Source organism: Cupressus sempervirens, chromosome 7 (genome assembly GCF_028749045.1).
Source record: "Cupressus sempervirens isolate cs-2001-9-10 chromosome 7, ASM2874904v1, whole genome shotgun sequence".
Lineage (NCBI taxonomy): Eukaryota > Viridiplantae > Streptophyta > Pinopsida > Cupressales > Cupressaceae > Cupressus > Cupressus sempervirens.
The window spans coordinates 49626187-49652380 of record NC_143124.1 but is presented as its reverse complement, the minus strand read 5'-3'; the positions used below and the strand labels follow the sequence as shown (position 1 = coordinate 49652380).

At 35.8% G+C, this 26194-nt stretch overlaps 1 protein-coding gene across 1 annotated transcript in view; it reads left to right on the top strand.

The window, feature by feature from the left end:
- The first annotated feature begins 5377 nt into the window (after positions 1-5377).
- Positions 5378-26194, top strand: part of LOC149545424 (protein STRICTOSIDINE SYNTHASE-LIKE 7-like) — a 32654-nt gene continuing 11837 nt past the window's right edge. The window contains exons 1-2 of the mRNA XM_089790646.1: positions 5378-6231; positions 6576-6643. Of these exons, the coding sequence (XP_089646772.1) occupies positions 5815-6231; positions 6576-6643 (485 nt within the window). The 5' untranslated portion in view covers positions 5378-5814. The remainder of the gene's footprint in view (positions 6232-6575; positions 6644-26194) is intronic.

Genomic DNA, 26194 nt, shown 5'->3' with positions numbered 1-26194 from the left:
TGTATTTATTTGATTATTAAAGATTAAAAACTAGGAAAAGTATAAAATATCTTTCTTGTTTAAAAAAATTAATAAAAACAATTCATATATATGCAAGGAATTTAAGAAATTAATTTTAAAAAAAACATATTAAAATGTTAAACTAAGCATATCTTTTTAGATTTTAAGTGAGGAAAAATATTTCTTTAATTAGGTGTCAGTCCACAAGCTCATTCCAATTTAAATTATCTTTTGATATGATCCCCTACCATAAGTGCCCATATTGTTATAAATGTATTTTGTTTCCATCCCCAAAAACTACTCAATAATCCAACACATTATTGTGAACTAATAAACTACCAACAAATTAGTTCCAAACATAAATGACTTACAAAATTATTTTTACATGCCCAATTTAAGGCTAAATTTTACTGGTAATGTAAATCTTTCTTTAAGTATGTTTTATGTGATCATTACAAATTTAACTAGACGACAATATAAATAAACCATTAATGAATATTGTATTATTCATACATACATAAAGAAAATGAAAATTAATGACATCAAAGTAGATGTAAAAGTTATATAGTCAAAGACAATAACAAATCTTTATTCTTCAATACTAAAGCCATCCTTGACTTTTTATGAATTTGAAAAAATAGAAAAAAGCAAGTGAAACCATTTGAGAGTGAGATCCATGATCCTTCCCATGAAAAAGATAGTCATTTCATATGACACACCCAAGCAAACTTACAAGTACTAAATTTAAGAGCCTTCCATTTTATTGTATGTAATGGGCACACTGGAAATGCCCAAAAAATCGAATCAACTGCTGAAAGCAATTTTAATGTCTTTGCATAGGTTTCAATCCACACAACATGAGCAAGAAGGAATTTATGCAAATTGAAGGCTGCACCGCTACTGAAATAATATTAGTTCTCACAATGATAAAATCAAATACATAGTAATGTATTCCAAAGGCCAAACCCAAAGGGAATGATGTCTAGAATGTTACAAGAGAGGATGAATGTTCTCTAATGCCAAGACCAAATCTCTAACTCACACCTCCAAGCTTTTATCAAATGCAATTCACAATCATCCGATGCTCAACAATGACTCTCCCACCTCCATTTATACTTTTCCTACACCCTTCTAGAAAGAAATAAAATATTAATTAATTGCAAGTGCTAGAAGCTTCCCCCTTCCAATAATTAGTGCACTCTCTAGAAACTCCTCCCTTACAATACAATAATTAATTGTGCTTCGAGAAAATTAAATTACTAGAGGCTTCCTCCTTTCCAATAATTATTAGACACTCTAGAAGCTTCTCCCTTGTAATACAATAATTAATTAAATGTAAAGTCACCTTTTAATTTTTAATTTATTTAATGACTTTATAAGAAAATAATTTAATTGCTAAAGTGGGGACATTACAGTCCGCCCTCCTTGAAATTGCTTGTCCTTAAGCAATCCAACAACACAATGAACTTCAACCTCTACTTGGATCCCAATTGAAGTAGTATTTGACATCCCTATGGACATTAAACCAATTGTAAACAAGCATCATTAGGACCAACCACATGTCATGCAGCCTAGCACCCAAACTTGTGCTGATGATGTAGAAGTCAGAATGTTACCAGAAGGTGGCTCTATAGAAGATCTATGAAACCTCTTCTTCCTAATTTCTACAACACAAAACTGAATCTTTATAGATGGTGAAAACTGAGCCCAACTCCACTCAAGTGAGTGATCAACATCAACCTCAGACATCATATTGTCATAAGACAATGTTGCATCCATGTTGAACATAGTACTATCCCAGAAGTGAACATCAACACTTTGTTGATCGATAGTATAATATGACTTTGTCACTATATCACTCACCTCATTAGTAATAACAAGTGTAATATCATCAGAGCACACATCTACAATCGTATGCATACTGCTAAACTCCTCGTTGGATGGTTCAACTGACATAGAAGTGGTTGTTGATATGAAAATTCCCTTGCATTCTCCTAATCCCACTATTGTTACATCACCATCCCCTGATAAAGCCTTATATGTGGACTCCTGACTCTGCACACATGACTCAATGCTAGATTGCAAATCAATAATACTAGAGTGTAGACCCACATTGACAAACTCCATTGAAACACCCACATCACCAACATCATAGCTGGGTGGCTCTATACATGTCTCGATCCCACTTGAGGAATCAACTACCTCTTGCACTGGAGCAATATACAAATCTTCAATATTAATGCCCATCTTTCTAGCCATTAGCTGTAACATCATGTCCATTCACCTATTCTGCTCCTAAAATGTATCTAGTAACCTCAACATTACATTTTCTTGATTTGGATCGGTATTCCTATCATCTCAATCACCCGTATTGCTGTCTTGTTCAAAGAATATCTCCTCTGTATTTGTATGACTGGATTGTATGTCCCTCTGCATGGATGAACTACCCTGCTCATTCTGCAAGTTTGAACTCCTACTTTGTCTTGCTTTGGTATTATGAAAATTATAAAGCCTTTGTCGCATGCTCAAACATAGATGTTGAAGATCTTCACAAGATGGCAAGACTTATAGCTTTGATACCACTGAATGGGTACACTGGAAATGCCCAAAAAATTGAACTAACTACTGAAAGCGATTTTAATGTCTTTGCATAGGTTTCAATCCACACAACATGAGCAAGAAGGAATTTATGCAAATTGAAGATTGAACCATTGCTAAAATAATATTAGTTCTCACAATGATAAAATCAAATACATAGTAATGTATTCCAAAGGCAAAACCCCAAGGGAATGATGTCTAGAATGTTACAAGAGAGGATGAATGTCCTTTAATGCCAAGACCAAATCTCTAACTTGCACCTCCAAGCTTTTATTAAATGCAATTCACAATCATTTGATGCTCAAAAATGACTCTCCCACCTCTATTTATACTTTTTCTACACCCTTCTAGAAAGAAATAAAATATTAATTAATTGCAAGTACTAGAAGCTTCCCCCTTCCAATAATAAGCCTATCATTAAAAAAAAAGAAGGAAATAGTGTGATCCAAAATTTAGCATTCTTAGTGAAACCCCTTTCAATGTTACTTCTAATAAGAACTTTCCAAGGATCATCCCCATCTAAAGAGTGAAAGATCCATTTGGAGGCAAGAGCTAAGCCCCCAGTTTTAAGGTCCTTCAGCCCTAAACCCCCAAGGAGCTTGTCAATGTGACACCACTCCCATTTAACATCATGGAGCTTCTTGTTATCTTTTCCATCCGACCAGAGATAGTTCTTGATGGGCTTTTGAATTTCAAGGATTTGGTAGTTATTAAACATCAAGGCAGAGGCATAATATATTTTGTAAGAGGAGAGGATTTTTTTGCAAACTTGAACTCTACCAACCATGGATAAAGGTTTGTTGTACCATTTATTTAACTTTTTGGTGATTTTTTCCTTAACCCAAAGCCATGTATCTTTAAGAGAAGGTTCAATAGAGAAAGGGATACCAAAATATCTAACAATATTGTGAGGACCTCCTCATTGAAAATTATATTTTTTAAACTAGTCAAGCGGTCGATCCTCCCATCTAAGACATATGGATTTGGAGACGAGCCCCAGAGAAACTTGTACAACCTTGTGAAACTTGATGAACCAAGCCAAAACTTCCTAAAAAACTTAATTGAGGAAACTAAAAGGAATGTCAGTATGAAAGGTGTAAATTTTAGGCGATCTCTATGCAGTGACCACCATTCATTAGGATTTTTAATTAATATATTAAAAATAAATAAATTATTAAAATAAATCTAGTGAACATGCAAAGTTTCAATAAGCAATAAATGTTTTTCTTCTACATTTCTTATATGAATTTAAGAATATGAATGTGACTATCACGGATTTGATTGTTATTCATATCAAATTAAAAAAAAATAATTAATTTTTTGTTGTTTACATTCCTTTCATGTCATATTAGATATTGGCAAAAATATACATGAACAACTATCTTATATAGACTTCCACCTTTTGCCACTATCGACGTACCCCTTGCTCCTTTGGGTGCAAGTGCCAATTTTATTTAATATTTTTTTTTATTACAATAAACTCTAAGCCAAGCACATGCCACTAAGTAGCACTTGTTACATACAAATATCTAATCAAAAGAAGTTCAAATATATAATCTAAGTTATTCTAATGATATCAAATTATAAAACAGAATAGACTAGCAGTTACATGCTTTTGTACATGCAACGAGTGCGCCAATAGGAGATGAGATTTAAGAGAAAAATGTAGAATGAACATTAAATAATGTAAATATAAGATTTTTTAAAATAAATAAATAAATAAATAAATAAATAAATAAATAAGTTGAAGATTAAAACATAGATATAAAATTTATAATATTTAAAAAATTTAAATATTGCTTAAGAAATGTTTTCAACAATTTCAAGATTTTACAATTAAATACAATTTATCAAATATGAAAAAAAGTCATTTAAAAAAAAAACCCATGAAAAAATTTATGACAAAAAATTAATAAGAGAAATACAAAAAAAGAAAAGAAAAATAGTGACATCTCTAACAAATATTCTATTGAGTAAATAAATTATAGAAATGAAAAAATAATATTTAAAGAAAAAATAAACTAATTAATTATTTTTAATCTGTGTGCTGGATAAGGCGTGCTCTAGATGACAAAGATGATGTTCCTCAACAAAGTAAAGTAATTTAGAAACTAAAGCCTAAATCAATTTAAAAAATTAAAAGTTTAATAAATAAAGATCACAACATAATCTAATGTAGAGATCACAAGTAATTATTTTTTAAATAAGTAAGAAAAGAAAAACAATAGTTAAAAATGAATATTTAAAATATAATTTTATATGAACAAATTAGATTATTAATAATTTTAAATTTAAATAACATAATATTTACTAAAATCTTTTAAATAAATTAATAAATATTATTTATTTAAATTAAATTTATCAAATCTGAAAAAAATAATCATTTAAAAAAATCCATCCAAAAATCTAATATGAAAAATTAATAAGAGAAATACAAAAAATTAATATGTCTAACAAATATTTTATTGACTAAATAAATTAAAAAACACTAAAAAAATAATATTAAAAAAAAAAAAAACTAATTAAAAAAAGTAAAAAAATTTAAAAATTAAAATCTAAATCAATTTTAAAAATTAAAAGTTAAATGAATTGAGCTAATGTGGAGATACAACTAATAATAAATATAAAAACAAGAGTTAAAAGTAGAAGGAAAAAAAAATTTGCCGGTAAATAATTAAGATTTTCAATTTTTCAATTTTTCAATTTTTCATCAAACTGACAACTTTTACGCCCTACTTACAAATTTTCACTAAGAGTCAACAATTTAATTTCCAGAAACAAAATCCCACAAATAACTTATCGGCTAAATAGGGAACATATTGTGTAACATAAGATAAAATAAATTAATGGACACAGGTGTGCCATTTCTACCACTACAGCGACCCTCGTCCGAATAGCGTCCATTTCTTGCAGTGCTTTCAGAAGAATAGAAAGCTTCGGATTCTGCGCGGAGAGGGAAGTAATTAACAAGGCGCCGTCTTTGACTAAAATTTTGCTATCCATGTAAACTACGATTTTCTTATAAGATGCTACCTTCCAAAAGCATTTTCTCCCCCTTTCTTTCGGGTCTGAACCGTGACCTCAACCAGAAAATAGTCTGTAAAAGCTATGCTAATGGTGATCTTGTACTCTTGAATAAAGGGTTCCAAAAGAAAATAAATTACTGTTACAATTGTAGAGATTATATAATTCGTTTAATGTTTCCTCTGCTATGTGATGCCTTTGAAACTGAGACAAAATTCTGTTGCGGAAATTCAGATGGATTTACAAATTCAAAATGTTATCGTGTTAGTTGTTATCTGTCTGGCCTCTGCGGTAAAGTCTCAAGTCGTGTTAGGCTTCGTTGATTTAACGCCTACTTCTCTAATGACTGATGATATTGATGAGCCCTACAATGGGTTTGAAAAAGCAGAAAAGATTGGTCTGGGGCTGTTGCCAAGTCCAGAAGATTTAGCTTTTGACAGAGAAAAAAGGTCATTTTTTACTGGGTGTGGGGATGGCTGGATTAAGAGGGTTTGGATTGACGGGAGGGATGCAGAAGAACAGGTGGAGAACTGGACTTTTGTTGGGGGTCGACCTCTTGGGGTGGCTTTTGGTCCCAATCAGGAGGTTATTGTGTGTGAACTTACTAAAGTAAGTTATGTTTTGTGTAGTCATTCACATTGTATTCACCATTAGTTGGGTATTGATAGATAATTTTGAAGTTAGGTTTAGGTTTGTAAATGTGATGTTTTTCAATGATTATTTGTGTTCTCTGATTTACATCTTTCAAAGATTCTGGAATGAATTTATTCGGGGGATTCATTTGATTAGTTTTTACATTGATCATGTTTGACCATAAAATGGTTCACAAGAACCTCTCGAATCTCTCTTTCTGCAAATTACTTCACCTTTGTAATTTAATGTTCAATACAGAAAGCACACTTAATAAAAAGTGAACTTAATTTTCTTCATTATAAGAATTATGTTCATGTTAGGGCCTACTGAATGTGACGAAAGGCAAAGTGGAGGTCCTGTGCAGTGGTGCAGACAGGTTCAAATTTAGGTATGTAAATTAATTCAGTACCTTATTCTCTTTTCTCCTTTTTATGTGAAATTTCCATAAGATGTGGAGAATACTTTCATTTTAACTAGTGCAACTGAGAAAGATGTAATGATTCTGAGTTCATTTGGTCATGTTTTACTACTGGAAATTGTTTCTATAGAATAATTATATTTTTATTGAAGGTTCAATGTACAGTACTGAAACTTGTGAGTATAGGAATCGTGAGTGCTTGCTGGTATATTTATTTATGGTTATTTATTCATATTTATAAAGGTTGAAATATTATATACTAGCACTTGCAGTCATAGGAGGTGCAAGGGAAAATGCGATAGGCAAGTAGGGGTTAGCCATATTTGTGGTTGATTGCCTTTTTTAAATCAAACACCATTATATTTTTTAGCATGTCAAATATTAATCAGTTATTCAATATCAATGCATTTGATCTGGTCATTGGAAAATTGAAGCAAACATAATGATTTATAATCCTGAAAATATATTTGTTAATCCAATATTTTCTAGGTTGATGTAAGGCATAGCATTGAAAGTTATTGTCCACTATAAAGGAGCAAGTTGAAATAGTATGACTTGTAGATAGTATGAATTGAATTTGTTGTATTTGTTTTTGGGAATCCTGATAATTTCTTTACAATGGACTCTTTTAGCCAAAGGCTGAATGAGTTGAATTTTTCGAACCAGCTGACTATGGAAATCAACAAGAGTATTTCCTATGAACATGCAAAACCCCATCTATGGAGAGGAGTTTTTTCATTACGTTGTTTAGACGTTCGTTCCAAAAAAGGCGGGGCCTTTAAACACCTTATTTTTCCCCAAACTTAGTACCAAATCCTAAGTGTAATCTACAAGAGGGGGTTGTAAGACTTTAAGAAACATTAAAAATCTTAAGGATTGCTTTGAGAGCCAGACGAATGATGCACCAGTTTCAAATCATTCTAAGAGAGCCACTTTCCACTAAGGAACACATAAGAGAACTCTTATAATTCATTTAGATCATATGAAATTCTTACTGGTAATTACTGAAATAAATCCTGTATGCTTGCAAATCTGAAATATTGGTCCAGCATTACATATTTATTGCATACCACAAACGAGCATTTAATACAACATTCAATTTAATTGGCAGCTCAAATGATGGACAGGTGATCCTAACAAAACTATGGAAGTCCCAACTTAAACAAGGGTCCAAGTTTTTCAAGACAACGGTATGACAGGCATTGGGTATCTTGGTTTAAATTTGAAGAGGGGACATTACATGATTTATTGATATAAGACAAGCTCCTCCCTCAATATCTTAAGACTTCAGATCAACTGCAAACCAAGAGAATATGTCTTTCCCTACTGCAAAGTGCTTGGCAATCTCCAAATATTTCATGATCAACATTAGACAACAAAAATTGCAGGATCAATGCAACAGTAAATAAACAACAGATCAATAGGAAGAAATACCTTCAGTCATGTCTAATAAGAACAACCCAGAGTTTGTTACCCATAAATGATCTTACAATCCATTTAATTGCCAATGGCATCCCCTGAAATCTAATGCATTTGAGTCCAAAACCTTCCACTTTTCTAGGTTTGCAGCAAACTTTGCATTTAACGAAACTAACATACCTTTTTATATTTCCTTTAGCATCAAGATGCAAAAACATGTCTTTAATAGCATAATACTATGAATATTATTGCATATACAAACTCCTTTTGAAAAACCATGCTTCAAGTACATATGCAAAAATTATGGCTGCTGAAAGATTGGAGAACACACTTTCAAGAGGTGGTGTCACAAATATCTGTGGTGGGGGGTTTGAAATTGCCTAAGTACCTCTTGTGGAAAGTGACAGTTTTGCTCATGCTCAGAAATGTCTCATGACTTACAGTTTTGCCGTCTCTTCATTTCCATCAGTCATTACTGCTTATTTCTTTGCAGGTCATAATAAGCCCATCGTAACAAGATATCTTCATGCTCAAGCATTTTGGGAGCATCTCAACTAGCAAATTGTAATTATTTGAAGATCCTAACCGACAATTGCAAGTTCACTGATAAGGCAGTGGGTTGTGAGAGATCTTAGGGGTCGTTGGAGTTGAAACCAGAGTTGGTTCATGCTTGTATATGGAGCCCAAGAAGCTTTGACCATTGTAATTGGCAATTGCCCATTTGGATTATTTGTAAGTGAGATTATGCCCATATATGCTAGAATATTTACCCACAACTGGGTTTCTCCAGGGTTTGTTGGTGTTTTCTGTTGTGGTGATCTTGTTCTCTTCTTTCTGTTCGCTTTCAATTCAAGTTACATTTCTTGTTTGGTCCAAATTTGTCAATTGTGTTCTCTAAACTATTCTGTTTAGATGTGTATTCCTCTGCAGCAACATGAATATAATACGGGCTATGAAAGAAAACTTTATGACAGTCTTTAAATTACCCTTTCAAGGAAAGTGACTGTTGTTGCCATTAAGTGACTTCTGTTAATTTTCTCAAAGATTGAACTGCCAAATAGTTTTAGAGGAAGGCTTTAATGAAAAAGGAATATGAGCAATATGTAAGTTTTCTAAGTTCGTAGGTGACTGTTGCAAGTTCAGTATCTATTAGTGAGATGTCTTTGGGGTTGCATAAGGTGAAACCAGATTGGTTCAGGCCCAATATCTAGCCCAAGAGGCTTAGACTATTATAATTGCCATTCGGAGTATTTGTAAGTGGATTGTGCTCACTTTTGCTGGAGTTTTCACCCACAAGTGGATTTCTATAGGGCTAGTGTTTTCCACAATATAAGGCATGACTGAACAATTTGAAAAATGTAAAATAACTCTTTCCTTCGTCTGTCTTTGACATCTAGTTGTGTCAGCCAATGGTTCTATTTTTACAGTGCATTGCCTTTCATATGTTTTTATTTCAACCTTGGATTCTATATTGGATGGCAGTTTTGATTCTGCGCCCATTAATAGCTTCTTTTATATGGATTATGAATTATTTCGTATAATGTTTTGTAGCTTTGTTCTGATAAACTCTAGTGAAGATATATATATATATATATTATTTATCTATTAGAGAAAGAGATAATGTATAATTTGTATATATAATTATAATGCTTAATATTATGAAGATATCCTGAAGAGACATGTCTATTCTTAACTCTTTCTCTATATAAATATATTGATAGCTGCATTTGAAAAACACATACCAAATACAATGGCAGTACAATTACATTTGTAGCGGTCCTCAGGAATTTAACATGGTATTAGAGCAAGTTCGCTATCAGGCCTGTGAGACTTGAAAAATAGCATAAAATAAATTCTATAGATTGTATGAAAGTGGATGTGCACAGAATAAAAGAGTAAATAGAGAAGGTCATCGTTAAACATGGTGGACATGATATTTGTAGACTTCTACGATAATAATTGCCATATCAAATATGAGGCAAACATTTAGAGCTTGCATGGAATGGGCTCAAGGGAAATTTGATAGGGACAAATCTTTGATCCCAAGATAGGTCAGATGTGGGAGGAAAAAGCTTAGAAGATGTTTTTTGCACCAGAAATTGCATGTCTGTAGTTTTGTACGCACAAAAATAAAAATAAAACATCAACTCTTATCGATAATAAGGATTAGGTATATGATATTAAACACCCAATCGTTAACAGGGGTATCCTAACAGCACACTTTCATTGAAGATTGGACTATTTGAATAGTCATCGAGGATGCATTATACACGTCAAACAAACACAAATGTTACTTGAAAGGGATTGATGAATGGAAAGATGGTGTGGTCTCTGAAAAGGAGGCAAACAAACAAATACACCGCCAATATGCTGCTGTGCATATCTCCAAGCATATGAGATCACGCATTGAGAGAAGCTCTCCAACATGAAGTCTTAACTAAGAACTTACACAAAGTGATATTGGCTTAGATACGACTGATGAGAACACCATATAAGTGAAAAAAAAGACACGCCATTGTGGAGAGTTTTGTAGACATTGAAGGATTGAAGATATAAACCAAACCCAAAGTAAAAGGTCAAGTTCCGTGGATGCTTATAATTTATACTTTGACTTGGATTGGTTCATGAGAATCAAGAAAGGTGACCATCCTATCGGCTCAATCGTAGGAGTAGAGGATATCGTGAGCCCAAAGAAAAAAATAAAATGATAGACCACGTAGGCGGAGGATTGTAGTGATGCACGTAGTCTAATAAGGGGAGATTGCACACCATATTGGTGGAGGTTAAGAACCCAATAGAGCTTAAAGGCACACTCAACACCAAAACTTGTTAAACATGTCATATGTCTGGAATATTGAACTTTGTGTGGAGGGAATAAAGATTCTGGAGGAGTTGATAAAATCCAACTCCATAGCTTGCCAAGATCACCTGCATGCAAATAGCTTGCCGAAGAGAAATCGAAGGAGCAAGAGCTTGAGAGAGACTGCTTATAAATATTTCACAATGCAAGAGAAAATATTTCACAATAGGAAAATAAAATTGCTATGTGAACAGATGAATTTACAATGAGAGAGAGACCGCTTATAAAGGCCTTAAGGAAGCTTGTAGAACAAGCTGGAAGGGGGCAGAAGATAAGGTTGACAACTAAGCATCCACAAAAAGGTGGAACATGCTAGAAGGGAACAAACTCTCGTGTTGTCAACAACTCATCACTACAAGTATTAACTACTAAATATTAAATAAATGCATTAACCTAAGTAAGCTTAAGTAATAGGATAAATAATTAATTTTTTACTCTAACACCCCCCCTTAAGTGCAACTTAGGGGAATACCTTAAGCTCACAAAACTAAAAGAAAATGCAGGATGGATCCCGACAACAAGGCCATGTTAGGTACACATGTACAATGTAAAGAAATGCAACCTCTGAAAACGGAGAAAGAGGGAAAACATCATGGGAAAAACCCTCCCCCAAAAAGAGGTAAAAAACATGCTGAAAAAATGAAGGAAGGCCTCAACAAGACCCCCCAAGGACAACTTCCACCGGAAATGTTTCAAGAGGCTCTCTCAAAACCATAAATACAACTAGGCCCCCCACCCCATGAGAATAGACACCAAAGCCCCCCCCCCCCCCCCCCCCCCCACCAAAAAAAAAATGATGGAGCTTCTGTAGAAATGATCGAACCAATGAAACTCCAATGCGGAAGGAACAAGGGCACATAATAAGGGAACCCCTGAATGAGAGGGGAATTTGGAAGACCTAGCTGATGCCCAAAGGAAAAAGTATGAGGATCTAGAAATGGAATCCCCAAGGCAGGTGTGATGACACTGTCATGAATGTCCGCTGTAGTATCTGCAACAAGTGCTCCTGGAGTCTCAATGAATGAAGCTGGAGGATCAAGTAGAGCGGAAGAAGAATCTTGCAGAGGAGAAAAGACCTCAATTGGATGTGGTGTGGCAGTCAAAATAGGGATCTCAGGAACAATACAAAGGTTCAAGTATCATGACTGCACCACATGATGCTCCTGCAAAAGAGAAGTAGTGTGCTCCAACAACGGAGGTGGTGGACCAAAGTGCGAGAAGGTGTAGAGACGAGTGGAAGGATCAACTGCCCTTGTAGCAATAAGACCTCCTTTTACACGATCTCGAATGAAGACTGAATCAGCAATGAACTCAACTGTCTTCCTTGATCCACTGCGTGTAATCTGAGAAATCGAGAGAAAGCTGGTAGACAAAGATGGAACATACAATACATCATTGAATATACCATCCTGGATGTGAACTAGACCTTTCCCGCAAACTGGTAGGGCAGTGTTATTCCCCATGAGAATATGAGGAATAGGAGAAGCATCAAGAGTAGAGAAGACACCTTGAGAAGATGTCATATGGTGAGAAGTACCTGAATCCAGTATCCAAGGAACCTGTGAAGGAGATGCAATGGAAGCCTGTAATGCATGACCCTTTCCAAGATCCGATGTAGATGGTGAAGATGTGGAAGAAGATTGACAGGCAGACCCCTGTGAGGTAGAAGAGGATGGAGAAGAAACAATGTTCTTCTGAAGAAGAGCTTGCAAATCTGCAATTTGTTTCTCATAGCCATCAAATCTCTTTTGAAAACAATGTGCCTCATCATGAGATCCTTTCCGACGATAGAAATAGGTAGGAGTCTCAGTCTTCTTTTTCTACTTCTTAGAAGATGATGAACCAGTAGAAGAGGGATCTAATATCTGCTTCGACTTCTGCTCTTGTGTATCCTTGACAAGCAATGCCTGCGACTGTGAACCTAAAAGTGAATCCATTTGATTGGTCTTGGATTGTTCACGAGTTAACCAATCACAAAATATCTCAAATGAAGGCATCCTGTGTCTGTCACCCAAGGCATCCATAGTGGAGTAGAAAGTAGAAGAGAAGATCTGATACTGTCCTCTTAACTTTGAGAGTATAAAAAAGATACACTCATCATCTGTCTTGGTTTTCTCACATCCCTGCAAAAGTGTACACAAAGATTTGAATTTCATTAAGAAGTCCTCAATGGTGGGAAAGCTGTCAGGTGTCAAAGAAGTCAACTCTGCATCAAGTTGAAGTGCCTGGAACTTATTCATTGTGCCAAACAAAGTTTGAAATTTGAGCCAATAGGCCCGTGGAGTGGTCAAATCATCCAAGTGAAATAGTAGACTGTCAGAAATATTCAGTGCAATCAATCCCATGGCCTCATCCATTTTGTTCCCATGCCGGAGAACCTCAAAAGGGCGTGTATGAACAGGTTGATTCTCATCCAGACATGACCATAAACCCATTGACATGAGAAGCCTAGTCATTTGTGCCTTTCAGGTGTGATAGTTGTGTGGCGTGAGACAGGTCACAGATGGATCTGCCATTGAGAGAGAAGAAGACGGAAGTAGAAGGATCTTATTCTGAATTAAATTACAGAAAAGAAAATCCCCCCCCAACAACTGATAATGAAATCCCTTAAATACCACAAAAACAACTATGGAAAGCAATAAAAACTGAAAAAGAACCTGGATTTCGGATGCAGAGGAGGAGGAAACAAAAGCCTCTACTTTGACGCCAAAAAGGGGAGCTCAAATGAACTCAGAATGTGATGAAATTAGCATCATTGTCTCCGTCTCTGAGTCAACTTTTTAGCGCTTCTTTCGATCCGGAAAAATACCTCCACATGCCCAAATTATGGCCAAAAAACCAACTGTTGCTACAAAAGACCACCTTGATGGAAAATTATAGTCACTGCATTTAAATTGACGCTTGTACGATTGTCACTTGTCTGTCGCCGGAAAAATATTCTGGTCACTGAAAAATGACGTCACTTGGTAGAGGTGGCTAGGCGGGTTCTACTCGGCAGCGATGGCCGAACAGGACGACGCTACTGAGTCGCAGAGTGAAAAATAGGTTGTGCAGGCGCAGTACAGTGATAGAGGCTGCTGGGGCAGCGAAAGTTGTTGTTGGAGAGGCCATGGCAACAATATGGTGCCATCTGATGGCGTCTGTGAAAAATCAGAAAAAATTTTGGGGCCAAAATTGGTGCCATTCTAGAAAACAGGCAGGTAAATTTACACTTTTTTGGAATTTTGTTTTTGTTAAAAACATACATATGAAAAAATATATATTTTTACAAGATTTTCACAAAAAAAGTGTAAATACAAAACTTTTTTTTGATTTTGAAAAAATTTCCCTGAAAAAGTGCACTTCCTCCCGATTGAAGAAAAAAACACAAACAAACTATGGTTTGTGTCTTCGAATCGTGGCTTCAAAAATCCTTCAGCCAAGAAGCAGCAGGGAGGCTATGATACCATGTAGAAGTTGATAAAATCCAACTCCATAGCTCGCCAAGATCACCTGCATGCAAATAGCTTGCTGAAGAGAAACCGAAGAAGCAAGAGCTTGAGAGAGAGATCGCTTATAAATATTTCACAATGCAAGAGAAAATATTTCACAATACGAAAATGAAATTGCTATGTGAATGGATGAATTAACAATGAGAGAGAGACCGCTTATAAAGGCCTCAAGGAAGCTTGTAGAACAAGTTGGAAGGAGGTAGAAGATAAGGTTGACAACTAAGCATCCACAAAAAGGTGGAACATGCTAGAAGGGAACAAACTCCCGTGTTGTCAACAACTCATCACTACAACTACTAACTACTAAATATTAAATAAATGCATTAACCTAAGTAAGCTTAAGCAATAGAATAAATAATTAATAAATAAATAATTAATTATTTACTCTAACAGATTCCACCAAACAAAGTAAAGCTTGTCAGTGCCAAAGTTTAATAGGAGGAAGATCCATTAGAGACATGGGTCCCCAATTCCATCAAGGTAAGTTGGTGGTAATTTCTCCTTGATATATGTTTTATGTTGGGTTCCTCTATATTATTATTGTATTGAATATTGAGAATATATGTGACAAGTATATGATTGTTAGGATACCCTCGTTAAGCATTTGATGACATTGAATAAATTGATATAATGCTTGTAAGATCTAATATAGGAGTATGAAAGATTATGTGTTCTTAGTAATAGACACAAGTCAATTTACTAATAGCCTAATTAACATTCTTATTTGATTTAAGATTATATTTAATTTGATTATGTTAATGAAATATAAAGAGATTCATTATGTGAGTATATTATATTTCAATCAAACATTTATCTATATTATTCTTATTTTGTTTGTTTATAAGAGCTACGTACCTTGATCTTTTCCTCCGATAATGTTATTGTAGGAAAAAGAGGGAGACTAATATTTCATTAGAGGCAACCTTGAAAAAGAGGGAACAAATAGAGAATATGATTCAGTCAACCTTCAGTGATCATGATCATATTGATTCAGAGGGAGTAAACCATGTTGTGATGGATTCTCGAGTGATCAATTAATTATATCAGTCAAGAGGACTATGATTCATGAATATACCTCGTGATAATGTGATTTTAATGGGTCTACCTCCTGTGTGCATCATGAGGAAGTGATGTCTTCCAAATCATGTCACTTGTATTTGCAAGAGTTACATTAAGGTGATGATCTTACAATAACTTGTATTATGATGAATGTCTTGCATCTCAACATTTTGGGAGGCTATTACTCAGAGAGTATTTAGTGAATATCATTGATATTCTAGGAGGCCACTACTCTTGATACCAGATGTGATATCAAAACCTTTTTGAGTAATTGGTGAATATCATTAATATTTTGGGAGGCCAATACTCTTGATATCAGATGTGATATCAAAACCTTTTGAGTACTTGGTGATTATCATTGATTTTCTGGGAGGCCAATACTCTTGATATCAGATTTGATATCAAACCTTATTTGAGTACTTGGTGAATATCATGTGTTGATATTCTGGAAGACCAATACTAGCGATATCGAATGCAATATCAAATGATGGAAATCTTTTGAGATATCAAATGAGATATCCTTAAAATTTGTCATTCCTAATATTACCAATGGTGTAATTGTTAGAAAGGTCAGGGTTGTCGTTGCACCAAAAGATTGACCTATCAATGCTTGATACAACCAATCGTCTTATAGAAGCACAGGAGGCAGTTAAGCCATGTCGCTAATCCTGCGAGGGATGTTGACCCACTACCAACAATAATATCTATCTTGTGTTTATCCTCCCTAGCTAAGAGGGAGTGTTATTGGTCTGTAGCTTCGTCTTGATAAACTCTAGTGAAAAAAAAAAAAAAAATATAAAAAAAAAAATATATATATATATATATATATATGGTGTACATAAATATAAATATATATACATATATATTTTATTATTATTTATCTATTAGAGAAAGATATAATATTCAATTTGTATATATAATTATAATGCTTAATATTATGAATAGACATGTCTATTCATAATTCTTTCTCCATATAAATATATTGATAGCTGCATTAGAAAAACACATACCAGATACAATGGCAGTGCAATTACATTTTCAGCGGTCCTCAGGAATTTAACAATTTCTACAAAGCTTTCTTTCAATTTTGTAAATGGAACCCTTGTGTGATTCTTAAAAATCTTGATGAACTAAAGAAGAAAATCTGCTTTCACCTTATCTCTAGGCTGTTGATTGGAGCTATAAATTAAAGAGTTCTTACCTAGGACAACCAATGGGGATATAGGCTCACACCAACCTGTGATTTGTAGACAGTACCATAGATGGAAAACTTTCACTTGGAAAGAACTTACCAAGCCCAAAGAAAAAACTCGGGAAACACTAAGGCATTTAAAAAAAAATCGGGGAATAAACTCGGGAACCTAAAAAACAACTTAAAATTTAATTAAAAATACATTTTTTTTTGTAAAATTCAATGAGAGAAGATACATCCAATGAGAACACAAAAGAAATAAGCAGAGTTTAGATATATATAAATGCAAAGTGGATACAAAATTGCATTCTCACGTGGAATGCTGATGGCGGGAAGCAAAATTGTAAATAATTTCTATAAAACTAGAATTATATACGCCATTGTAGTTAGTTTCTATAAAACTAAAAGTAAATATATCATAGTGAATAGTTTCTATAAAACTAGAAGTAAATACATCATAGCAAAATAGTCCGAGAGTGAGTTTGAGCAATTTTAACATGTTGGAAAATAATGCTCGTCTTGGGTGTGAGCAAGTGGTTGAGCTAAGTTTGTGAGGACTTAGGAATATAGAATTGAAACCAAGTCTTTTGTGAGAAAATGGATTAGAATCATTAAGATAATCCTTGTTCTAGCTTCAATTTGACCTCAAATAATGAGGACAGGTTGTGGGAGATAACACTGTTGAAAGTATGCTGAATCTTGAAATTTGGCTAAGCTTGATTGTTTTTGAAAACCCTCAAAATCTAGAATCTGCATTGTAACTCCTATGAAGCTGAAACCTATCTCAAACATCCTGACAATATTTATACAAATATAATTTATAGTATGAGAAATACTTAAATTTTATATTTTTATAAATCCTCCTGCCCCTAAGCTGAAAAAATGATGTTTTTTTGCTTTTAGACGCTGAAAGAGACGCTAGTGAGAATTTCTACTAAAAACTTGCCCTCCTCAACCTGAGTTTTTCTCTGAAAATTTTTCTGAGCTGAAAAACTCGACAAGTAGTCTATGATTTTTTCCATCTATGGACAGTACCATTCAATTGTATTTCCAATTACAAATCTTTTGACATTGTAAACATCAGAAATTTTAAAATTGTTGTATCAGAATCAAAGTAACGAGAATCGGAATCGTATCGGAATCGGCACGGCCGAATCGAATCGTGAATCAGGGGTGAATCGTTGGTGAATCGGTAAATTTGAAAAGACCCTTTAAATGTAGAGATTTTAACAATTTAAGACTTATTTCATGCACCCTTTATTGAATATAACTTAAACACACTATAACATGATCAAATAGAAGTTAAAACTTAACATACATAAACATGAAAGATAAAATTCATCACATACGTAACTATGCTATCATTATGTACTAAAATGTAAATTGTAGGCTAGCTGAAGTAAATAAAAATCAAATGATCATAATGACTCAAATCATAGAATGTATGTAAGATGAAATCATGAAGATCTATAAGACATCATATCATAAATGTATGTATAAATCTAAGATGAAGATCCATGAAAGTTTGAAACGTATGTCTATCAGTGATTCAGTATCACTATTAATATCTATACAGTGTAAACAAAATATAAAAACAAGGCTCCAACTCAAGCCTCTTCTTCTCTCTCACTTTTCCTCTCTTCTACTCATGCTTAACAAATAGAAGGCCCTTTAGGGTTATAACAAATAGAATAGGTCAAAAAGAAAGTTCAAAAAAGTTATTTTTTTAAAATTTACAACTCCATACTTTTCTGGCCACGGGCGATTTCTTGCCGATTTTTTCATCCAATTCATGCGATTTTTTTGATGAATTGCCGATACCGGCGATTCATGCGATTCATCCAAAAAAATCGGGTATGGCAATTCTCGACTCCAAAAAAATCGCCCACCTTCGCCGATTCACGCGATTCTCGTTACTATGATCAGAATCACCTAACAAATCTGTCTTTAAATACAGCCCCCAAACACCTCTCTTGAATACAAATTGCACAAGACATCACATTTATTCCATACAAAATTATTTGTTCTTTAAACATGGAATTGGATTTTTTCGTTTGAATTGCAGTTTCCCACAAGTTTACACTCCATGAGACAAATCTCACATAGAAACCCTTGAAGTAGCTGATAATTACAAAATATCAACTTGAAAACTTCTGTTCGACCAAATTTAGATGCAAAATAGGCAAAATCCACAAGGCAAGGAGTGGTTATTCTAATTGATCCAAAATGAAAAATTCATTATTACATATTATTATGTAAAGAGCTGAATTGGTTCCAACTAAATGATTGGTGAACAAATTATTGTTTTTGTAATATTTTTAAGTTTTTTCAATTCTTTGATATTTTCCCCATATAAACCAAGTTATCCACTTCAAGGAATTTGAAATGATAATATAAAGACAGATAAGAACAAATTAATCCTTGTACTTTATTTGAAAAAACCATAAAATACAAACACTTATTGAAATGGCACCTGGTTTGTATTTGCTATGTGTCAAACTGTGTTATGAAATACCCCTCTGTTGTTCACATGTGCCTCTTTACTGGCAATACTCAGCCACAAAATTAAACCGTCCACTGGCCGTTGATGTCTAATGCTGAGAATAGGTGACATGCAAGGGCTGATGCCGACTTGTGGTCTCCAACACACCCACATGACTGCTAGGGAAATCATAGTCTCAACAATGGTTAACGTGGGCCTTCCAACAGACGTTTCAACTCCAACATAAGGTTGTAATATGATATGCAGCTAAACTGATGTTGCCGTCCCACCTATATTTGCAGTCAGATTCTGTTTCCATCCATGGCGATCAGTATGCAAGCTGCTCAACACTAATTTGTCCACCTCTAGAATAACGTGGACTTCCAGCCACAGATTGTATCTATGACAATTTAAAATGTAGACTCCTAGCAAGAGAATGTAATCTCCACAAAATAGTAATTGATCACTAACAAAATCTCCAAGCCACAATAGACATAGTAGGAGATTTCGATAATTGTTTACCTCAACACAATTATCAGAGACGATCTCAGAAATTCTTCAAACCCTCAGCCAGATGAAATAAACAAGAAAATATATAATTCAAGATGTGTTTTTTCTCACCAAGAAGCCATATTTATAACACCATTTGAGCCATTCAGCGTCACTCTTGCACCTTTGGCTTAAAAAGCAACTTTATAATATAAAGTCATAACACTTTATGATATAAAGTACTATGATTATTAAATGAGAATTAAATAATCATTAAGCCAACAAGCTCACCGATAAATATGACTTTAATAAGGAAAACCCAATGAGAGACCAAATATCCAAAACCAGATGATCATCCTACTTGAACTGCTCAATCCAAAAATAGCAATTGGCCATGAGTGACTTACTAAAAATAGTAAGTCCAACAATCTCTTGACAAGGACCCCCAAATCCAGACATCAGCTCACGAGGGTCACAATGACGAGTCGACAAAACCAAACTCTAGAGACCTGCTAAATCGGGGACATTACAGTCCTCCCTTCTCAAGATTGCTTGTCCTCAAGCAATCGCAATCCGAATGCTGTAGAATATCCTCAGGCTCCGACGTAGCATCCTCATTTGGTAGATTCTGCCATTTAACCAAAAACTCACGAATGGTCCTTTGTCGCAACTGCCTCTCTCTAGTACTAAGAATCACTTCCAGAATCAACTCCAATCTCCCTTCATCATCCAATGGCGATAATACAGGAGAAGGTATCACATGGCAACCCAAAGCCCCCCTGAGGCGTGAAACATGAAATACATTATGAACCTTGCTAGCATCAGGCAGATGCAACTCATATGCCACCTCACCAACCCGCAACACAATACGAAAGGGACCATAATAATGCGTCTTAGGTTTCTCATCACCACTTCTTTTGATCAAAGACTACTAGTATGGCTGCAACATCAAATAAACCATGTCACCCACTTGAAATGTCCAAACTATTCTCCGCTGATCAGCATACTGCTTTTGCTGATTTTGAGCTCTCTGTATGTTATCTCTCAATGACCTTACTACATCCTGGCTATCCTGCAACATATCTCCTACACTCGGCACTCTACTATCACCACATAACAAATTCATGAAACTAGGTGGATCGTACCCATACAAAACCCTGAAAGGCGACATCTGTGTAGCCATGTGATGAGTGGAATTGTAGCAATACTGACATAAGTGAATCTACTTTACCCACGCCTTCTGCTGAGAAGAGACATAATTCCACAGATAACCTTCAACCCACTTGTTTACTATTTTTGTTTGTCCATTAGTTTACGGATGGTAGCTGGTGCTAGGGGTCAACTTAGTCCCACATAATCTAAAAATCTCTTGCCAAAAATGACTCATAAATTTGCTGTCATGATGGTTTTAGGTAAACCATGCAACCTGAACATCTCTTTGGAAAATAGTTCAACCAACTGCACAACTGAATAGGTAGTGGTAATAGGGAACAAATGAGCATACTTCGTGAGCCTATCTACCACCACATATATACAATCCCATCCTTGAGCTTTAGGCAAGCCCACAATGAAGTCCATGGAAATGCCCTCCCACTTCAGGATAGGAGATGGCTGTAATAAACGAGCAGGATACGTGTGTTCATGTTTTTTCTGCCGACAAACCAAACACTCTTTGACATAGCGATGAACATCGACCTTCAATCCCTTTCATGTGAATCTTTCTCACACTTGCCGGTAAGTCTTAAAAAACCCTGGGCGACCAGTCATAGCAGAATCATGAAATGCTCGCAAGATAATCCTTCACACATCCGACTCTGGAATCAAATATATCCTTCCCTTATAAATAATCAATTATTCTGAAAGCGAATATCTATCATCTTGAATACTACCATCCACAATACTGGTCTCCCACTGATCCCTGGCATATTCGGCTATAATTAAATGTCTCCAATCCTCTGAAATATTGGAAACTATACAAAGATGAGGTCCTCTCAAAAGAGCATCTGCAACTACATTTTGAGTCCCCTTGATATAAGAGATATCAAAATCGTAAGACTGTAGCTCGCTGGCCCACTTTTGCTGCCTCTCATTCAAATCCCTCTGCCTCAGGAAATGTCTCAGGCTATTATAATCAGTCTTAATGCAAAACTTGCTGCCCACTAAATATTGCTTGAATTTAGCCAAAACATGCATGATAGCAAACATCTCTTTATCATAAACACCGAATGTTGTCTTGGGACCCCACAATTTCCTGCTCTCAAAAACTATGGGATGTTGATCCTGGGATAAAATGACACCAATATCCTCTCCGGAAACGTCACAATGCCAATCGAAAGGCCTAGAAAAATCAGGCAAAGCCAATATTGGACATGAAGTCATAATAGTCTTAAACTTCTCAAAACATTCTTGCGCCTGGGCCAACCACTGGAAAGCACCTTTACGAGTCAAATCTATAAGGGGGCAATGTGTCATGAGAAACCGACCACAAATCTATGGTAAAAGGCACAAAGGCCAATAAACCCTCTCAATTGTGTCAGGTTCTCAGGTGTAGGCCACTCCACAATGGCATAGATCTTATCTGGGTCCATGCGAACTCCATCAGCACCAATAATATGCCCCAAATAAAGTAACTTTGTCATACCAAGAGCACACTTGGACTCCTTGGCATACAAGGAAGCCCGATCCATTATAGCCAGAATAGTATCCAAATGAACAACATGATCATCCCAAGTCTTGCTATAAACCAGAATGTCATCAAAGAAAACCAGCACAAACCTGTAGAGCTGACTGTGGAATGCCCTGTTCATAGTAGATTGAAAAATAGTAGGAGCATTGGTAAGTCCAAAAGGCATGACCAAAAACTCAAAATGCCCACAATGATACCTGAATGTTGTCTTCTCTATATCTTGCTCTTTAACCCATATTTGATGATAGCCGAACCTTAAGGCAATTTTCGAAAAATACTCTGCTTGATGCAATTCATGAGCGAGCTCATCAATCCATGGAATAGGATACCAGTTTTTAATGGTCTTCTTATTCAGCATCTGGTAATCAGTGCACATTCGGAGGGTGCCATCCTTCTTCACCAGAACAACTGAAGAAGCGAATGGGGACTTACTTGGCCTAATATGCCCCTGATCCCTTGTATGGTCTTCTCAATCTCATCTTTGAGCCTCTTTGGATGGTGATAGGGCATGATCATAATGGGCTCAGTGCCCTCCTCCAACTCAATGATATGCTCAATCCCACGATCCGGTGGCCTACTAGTGGGTAAATCATTAAACACTTTAGAGTGTTTAATTCTCAATTGCTGGATATCTGGATGATAATCTACCTCCTTAATATCCTTTTGAGTAGGCATAATCCTGCACTCCACTACCCAATCGATAATATCCTCATGACGAACCAAATGCTGTATGCGTCGAAGAGAGATCTGTCTCAGCTCATCATTACGAATTGCTTTAAGAACCTCTGGCTGCCTGTCCTTGATAAATCTCATCTCCATCCTCTTTGTACTCAAGTAGACATCCTTAAGTGTGTATAACCAAGCCATACCATGAACTATATCTATCCCCCCATGTCTACCACATAAAAATCTGTAGTAAAAGCATATGTATTAAGTTTCATAGGAAGATCTAAAATCATCTTGTTACACTTCAAGGTGTAACCATCAGTTACCTGTACCTGTAGGCCGTTAAAATTGTCAATCTCCATAGCTCTCCTGGTAACCAAATGTGCATCAATAAAATTTTGAGTAGCTCCATTATCAAATAAAGCAACAATACCTTGTCCAGCTATGAGTCCACGCATCTTAAAAGCTCCCTCCTTCCTCCTACTGGATAAGTAAGCTACCTTGAGGTTAGAGTCATCCACCTCCTCAACATCATCACTCCTATGCTGATCCTGATCATCATCCCTAGACTGCTCCTGAAACTCAGCACTGCCATCATCATCGTAGAACCACTCCATCATCCTATTTTTGCCCATAGGCTTCATAGGACAGTCATGGTCAACATAATAGGGACTCTTGCAGTAGAACACAACTTCCTCCTATTCAAATCATTAATTGTTTCCTGGTCCAAAGGTGTTGCAGCAGGACACTTACCCTCAGATTTCTCCTCTCCCCGGGGAGGTGTCCTATCATAGGAGGATGCAACAGGCTTTGAGGCAAACTTGCCTCTAGGTGTAGAGACCTCTAAATTACTGGCCTTTTTCATTGCCTCCTGCAATGAAGGGGGATCTAATGACTTAACCCACCCTCCGAGTGGCTTAGTAAGACCCTCAATGAAAAACATAACCCTCCTCTTAGATATGTCATATACCATCACTGAGGACCTCTAGAACTCACTGATAAATGCATCCAAACTAGTTGTCTGTCGTAACTGAGCCAACTCCCTAAAATAAATCTTAGGATTCTTCTTATCAAAATGTTCTATCAACCTATCAACAAACTCTTGGTATGATATGATTTGATCATGATAGAGAGATACTAAGCCATGGTACCACCAATCGTGCGCAACTTCATCAAGGTGCAACACAAGAAACTTGATGGCATCCTCTTCAGTCATAGGACGCAAAGCGAGGTAGATGTTGAGCTTGTGGACCAAGCTCTAGCAGTCACTCGACTACTCCCATCGAAATGAGCCAATGTCATTTTACCAGTTGCCTGCTGAAGCTCAGTGTCAAAACTCAAGTTATCCTTTAATGCCTGAGGAAGAGCATCCCATACATGAAAAATGAGTCAGAACATCGTCAACAAATGGGGCAGCCTTAGAGGTATTGCTAATTGCATCTAATTCCGATCTTAGGAAAGTGGGTCTCTGTGGCTTGTCCTGAGCACCAATATAGCCTGTCCTATCCACCCTATCATCCATCCTGACATGATCCTTGACCCTATGCTTGTCGTTAGCCTTGTTGATGTCAGTTTTTGTACCACTACATAACATATTAGCAGTTAAATACTTGGTACGAAGTATTAAACACACAATTTCTCTCTTGAAAAGTTATACTTATGAAGACATAAGCAATAACTTCAATGTTCCTTACACCTGTGGATACTAACTCAGTATATCGATGTGATTTGCTGATAATCATGTAGGCAGGCTTACATTATTCATTTGAAGATAACTTGGTCCTTGGTGGAATGATGGTGATTGTGATTCAGTGTGAATGTCAGATGATAATGATGGAGAAGGTGATGGTGATGGAGGTTAAATGTTCTTACGACTTACGCCTTTCCAACTTTCCTCTTCAAAACTCCGACTCCTAACTACTTGCTATTCTACTCCTACTCCTATGAATGGAAAGATTAGCAAATGAACGGGGATTGAATCTAATGAAAGTTAACTAGCGGCTCCACCTCCATAGATGCAATGATTCAAAGGAAAATAAACTAGTTTACCACACAAGGCTTCCCAACAAGCCGCTAGGATGCTAGTGGCCTAGTTATTGATCCCTATCAAACATCCACTAATGCTACCATGCAACTATCCATCTACTCTTAATCTTACTTAGCAACTTGAAATGAAATCTATTTTAGCAACTTCAAAATGAAAATCTTATTCTAACTAGTGGAAGTAGAAACCATGCAACAATACCAAATGTTTTTAATCACCATGCAAGTCACAACAATGATAAAGAAAGGCAATTTTGGCATTATCTTATGCAACAATTTTCTCCGACCATTACAAATGAGAGCAAATGGCCTTATATAGAGGCTCCAAATTACAATGAATGACCGAGATTAAGAGGCAAAATCAAGGGCCAAGATTATATCTTACAAACCCTAATTAGGGTTATCATTATTCAACCAATTACATGAGGGCACCAACTTTGTGGGCCAATGAGAAAATTACAATAATTTGTCAACCAATGAGAACATAGGACACTTGGCATGATTTGATTGCATGCACATGAAAGTGCCACCTCATCGACCTTATCTTATAAATCTATTCAATCCTTGAGATAAGGTGAAGACTTGGATGCTTGAGCTTGTCCTTAGAAATTTTCTCATCACCACTCGAACTTGCTTGTACTTGATGTCCTGACCTTGAAAGGATGAGGTCTTCATGCACTTGGGGTAATTTTGTCTTGGCTTCAGTGGCTTCCCTGGATGTGAACTTCTTTGCAACTTGAGAGCCTTGCTCTTGGCCACTACCTTAAAATCGAACTTAACCTCCCCCATTATCCTTGCCTTTCTTAACCTTCCTGGTCTTCCAACCTTCCCATACAAATCCAACCAAGCTAGCTTGCACGAATAGCCAAGCCTTGCCCAACCTCAAATATTTTCAAATCTTTTCTACTAATCTGCTCTTGTTTGAAATTGCGGGGCTTCTTGAATCTCAATCTTCAATCAAATTCGCCCTTCACCCGATTTCATTCTTCACCAAAGCTCGCACTTCAACCTTTGCCGGCTTGCAATCAAATAGAAGGGCTAGGACCCCATGTGGAATTGCTTCTAGTTTTGCATTACCCTAAGTTGTAATTCTAGATTTTTACTTATAATTCTATCCCAATCAAATTTGCCCTT